We start from the raw sequence: 3847 nt of genomic DNA, 5'->3' as shown, positions 1-3847 counted from the left end.
GACACTTTGCATTACTCTTCTCAATATCTGGCTCCCCTGAAACAAAACAAACTGATTTCACTATATTAACTCAATATTCATGAGATTATTTGATTTATTGTGGGTGATTTACATTAAAAGAATAATATAACACAATTAACTGGCTGTGAACAAATGCAGTAGAACATACCCTAAGACTCAATCATTATTGCACAGGCAAAACCTTTAAACTGTAAAATACTTCATGTTGCACAATGGTATGTAAGCATCCTCTTGCTGTGCTGTATAGTGTCTGCCTTAAGCACCAATAGCATTTGTCTGCCACCAACTGTCACAAATCTCCAGCATCTCTTTCTCTCAGACCAGCTCTGTGACGCAAAATCAATTGAGCCTCTTGGGTCCTTCCATCACCCCAAATATCTGCAGTGAACTGCTGGTTGAAGGCATTCAATAAAGAGTGCAGTTGCCTGGAGATGGGATTGCAGAATGGGGCGGGAGACAAATGACTCTTACTTTAGAGCATGTAAAAGCATGCAAGTAGCTAGGTCAGGCTTAGAGGTCTGATAGATGGATGAGTGATGTCTTTTTTTGTCTTCTCTGTTATTTGTCAGTCATCGACAGTCGGCTCCTGATGGAAGGACTGCAGAGATACGGTGGCATCCCAACTTATCTTCCGGTCCGATACCAGGTGTTGAATGCAGAGTCTGCCTTCTTCCTGAAGGAGGCCAACCAGGACATCATGAGGAACTCCAGCCTGCAGGTTCGAACTGAACTTTTTTTCATCCAACAAGCCAGAAAGACGCCTTCGGTCAATGCCAGTTACGGGCCACTGTATGTAGAGCAAGCTGTGCCTGCGGAGCTTCTGGGCCCGGGACTGTTCACCAACCCCTCATCCACGTCACCATCGTCCACTTCCTCTCCTCTCTTTAGTTTTAACTGGAAAGTGCAGACTTTTATTATCAGTGAACGAATCCATCCAAGTTGGCCGAAGGTACAGGTTCTCTTCTACGTTGTGGGTCGGGACTGGGACGACTACAGTGCCGTGGACAAGTTGCCATGTGTCAGGATGTTCGCCTTCCACGAAACCCAAGAGGTACGAGGTACCTGTCGTCTGAAAGGGGAACTCGGACTGTGCGTGGCTGAACTGGAGCCTCTGCCTAGCTGGTTCAGTCCTCCTAGTGTCATACCAGGTCGACAGAGATCACCCGAGCTGGTTGAAGGCACTCCTGTGGAACTGTATTACATGCTACAATCCACCGACACTGGGGAATGCAGCTCAGAGGACTCCCGGAAGACCAATTCCATCCGCACTGGGCAGCTGGGCCCTGCCGGGTACTTCTCAGGGCCCACTCCCATGCGCAGGATCGGCAGTGTTCGTCTATTCCAGCCGCTCTCTGAGCTGCGATTGGACAGTAACTTTGTTGTGATGGTTCCCTCCAGACCCATCAGGCAGAGGGAGACGGTGTCAGCCTTCCTAGCAGTATCCACCCTTTCATCTGTAGAGATCTTCACTTTAAGGTCAGTCACCAATTCTTGTAATACCTTTTTAGTGATACTTTATTTTATTTGTTTGATGGAAAAGAGCAAATCTGACATTTTAATAATTAGTCAAAAGTAAGAGTTTTCCTATTTTTTGTTCACCCACTCCCCAAAAATATTTAGAGTGCTGTTAATAATTTATACTTGCAAATCTAATAAAAATTAAATAAGAGTAAAACTATTTCCTTTTTTTTTGTAGTTTTTGGAAGTTGTATTCAAAATTCACTTGGCTCAAGAACATGCCCACTCAATTTGGATGATTTCATGCTCTCCAAATTCACTGATGTCAGCGCAAACTACGTTTATCATCAGTGCAAGTGATCCCTTTGATTCCCCCAGTTCTGAAGTATCTGGTAATTTCGAAAGTGCTATATCCAGGCCTCAAAAAGTCTCACAAATGAATAGAGTCTGAAAAGTAATGGAAAATTAAAGGAATTTCTATAATGTAGTCATTCTTTTACACTCTTTGTACATGAACTGTTTTCTTTAGAAGATATTAAATGCCTATTAAATGCCTATTAAATGGCTGGAATTTTTTTTGTAAAGTATGGGACCTTATTTGCAGCCTGGATTGCATTTCCTTGTTCCTTGTATAGCATGTATTGAGTGACGTTTTGCTTAGAACAAGCAAAATAATCTGGGGTAATAATAGGGGAAAGCAAATAATAATGGGATAAGCAAAATACTCTAATTTCAGACATCATTTTGCTTATCCCACTGGCAGATTTGCTTGTTTCAAGTAAAAGCATTTAAAATAATTTTTTTTTGATAGTTCAGTGTTATGACCTATCCCTTTAACACAACAGACCTGCAACTCATCTGTTCAAAACCATTGGACGTTAAAGATAGGTGTAAGAAAACAACTTCTAAGATATTTAAAAGTTTATCATGACATTCATTATGTGAAATCTACATAGCCCAAAGGCAATTGGCGAGATTACCCTTTCAAAACAATTACTAATTAACTCTCAGTTAGTAGATTTAACTCTTAATTAGTAGAATGCAACTAAATACAAATGAATTATTAAGGAAAGAGCTGTGCAAACTGCACAAGATGACCTGTTTAAAATTAATTTTCCTAACAACCCAGTGTGCAAAAGTGAGAAAATTCTTTATTGATTCATTGAGTGTTGAGCTCTAATTAGAACAAGCGGATTTGATGAAGCGACTAAAGACATTCTGTGCAAGTGAGTAAATGACCGTGAGAGAAATTAATGTTTGTTCCTGTTTGTATTCTCTCACGCCTGATATCTAAATCATTTTTTCGAGCTATACGCTAACAGCCGTGGCAAATTTGTCAACCTCAGTTACCATCGACTTGCAGCTCGGCCACTATATCATGCATGATTAACGGACTTTAAGTGTTCTGGTCTCGATACGTCCAGTTTTGCTTCTATCTAATTCGTTTGCGAATACTGGGTGTTTACTAGAACAATGAATGAAGCTTAGCATGCAGAATGAAAAAGCTCAGAAATGAATTGCCTTTGATGTAGACAGAAATAAAGAAGCTCCTGGCAGATGCGTTGTTTTCGGAAATGTTCTCCAAGGGTGCTCTAACATTAGAAACAGCAGCTTCTAATGGAGTTATCAGGCCAGTTTTAATTAATGCTGAAAGGAAAAGTTTAGTCCTCAATAGCAAGTAAATTTGTGATGTCTTGGGTGACGTGGTGCTGTGGGAAACTTCTCTGTAGTTCCTCCAGTGTTCACAAAGACTGGTGATAAGATCCTATAAAAGGTTTTTTTTTTTTTTGCCTTTCCTCTTCTTGATGCCTAAATGTCTTTGTGATGGCTCCAAGTCCCCTCAACCCCTGGAGATAGGCACAGCTCTGTTCTCGGCTTGGGCTGCACTCCGAGTTCCAAGCAAACAATTTTTTTAAATAGTGACCAGCTGAGCGCTGCTGATAGGGCTGTTTCTCTAGGGTCCCTGGCTGTTGATGTGTTGTGTAGTTGTGTAGGTGCTGGAGGGGGAGGGGAGGAGGTTATGTTGGGCGGTGGCACATGGTTCAAACCGGTTGTGTCTCTGGTGCTCTTGGAGCCAGATCTCCTCATCTTATCATCAGCCTAGGGATAAAAACGCTCCCTGATCAGCTTTTCCCTGCCTAACACAATCAGAGTAAAACAGAATAGCTCCTGAGAATCGCATCTGACTGCCAGACCTCCTCCAGCACGATGTTCAAATGAATACACCGTACACTAAGACTTTTCCACAGATAATGTATAGATAAAATAATTTACATGCATGGGTGATCAACTACTGGAAACAATCAGCTGATGAAAATCTGAATCAACATAATAAATATGTTGAAATAAATACATTTATATAATATGA

At 41.3% G+C, this 3847-nt stretch overlaps 2 protein-coding genes across 2 annotated transcripts in view; one reads left to right on the top strand and one right to left on the bottom strand.

The window, feature by feature from the left end:
* Positions 1 to 3847, bottom strand: part of LOC122326660 — a 99895-nt gene that overhangs the window by 42693 nt on the left and 53355 nt on the right. The gene's annotated exons all lie outside the window — the stretch shown is intronic.
* LOC122326658 (transmembrane protein 132C-like) overlaps positions 595 to 3847 on the top strand; it is a 30392-nt gene continuing 27139 nt past the window's right edge. Inside the window, exon 1 of the mRNA XM_043221734.1 lies at positions 595 to 1497. Coding sequence (XP_043077669.1) covers positions 611 to 1497 — 887 coding nt within the window. The 5' untranslated portion in view covers positions 595 to 610. The remainder of the gene's footprint in view (positions 1498 to 3847) is intronic.

The sequence above is a fragment of the Puntigrus tetrazona genome, chromosome 21 (genome assembly GCF_018831695.1).
Source record: "Puntigrus tetrazona isolate hp1 chromosome 21, ASM1883169v1, whole genome shotgun sequence".
Taxonomy (NCBI): Eukaryota; Metazoa; Chordata; class Actinopteri; order Cypriniformes; family Cyprinidae; genus Puntigrus; species Puntigrus tetrazona.
Note: the sequence above shows the minus strand (reverse complement) of the source record. Positions and strands in the feature narration are given on the sequence as shown.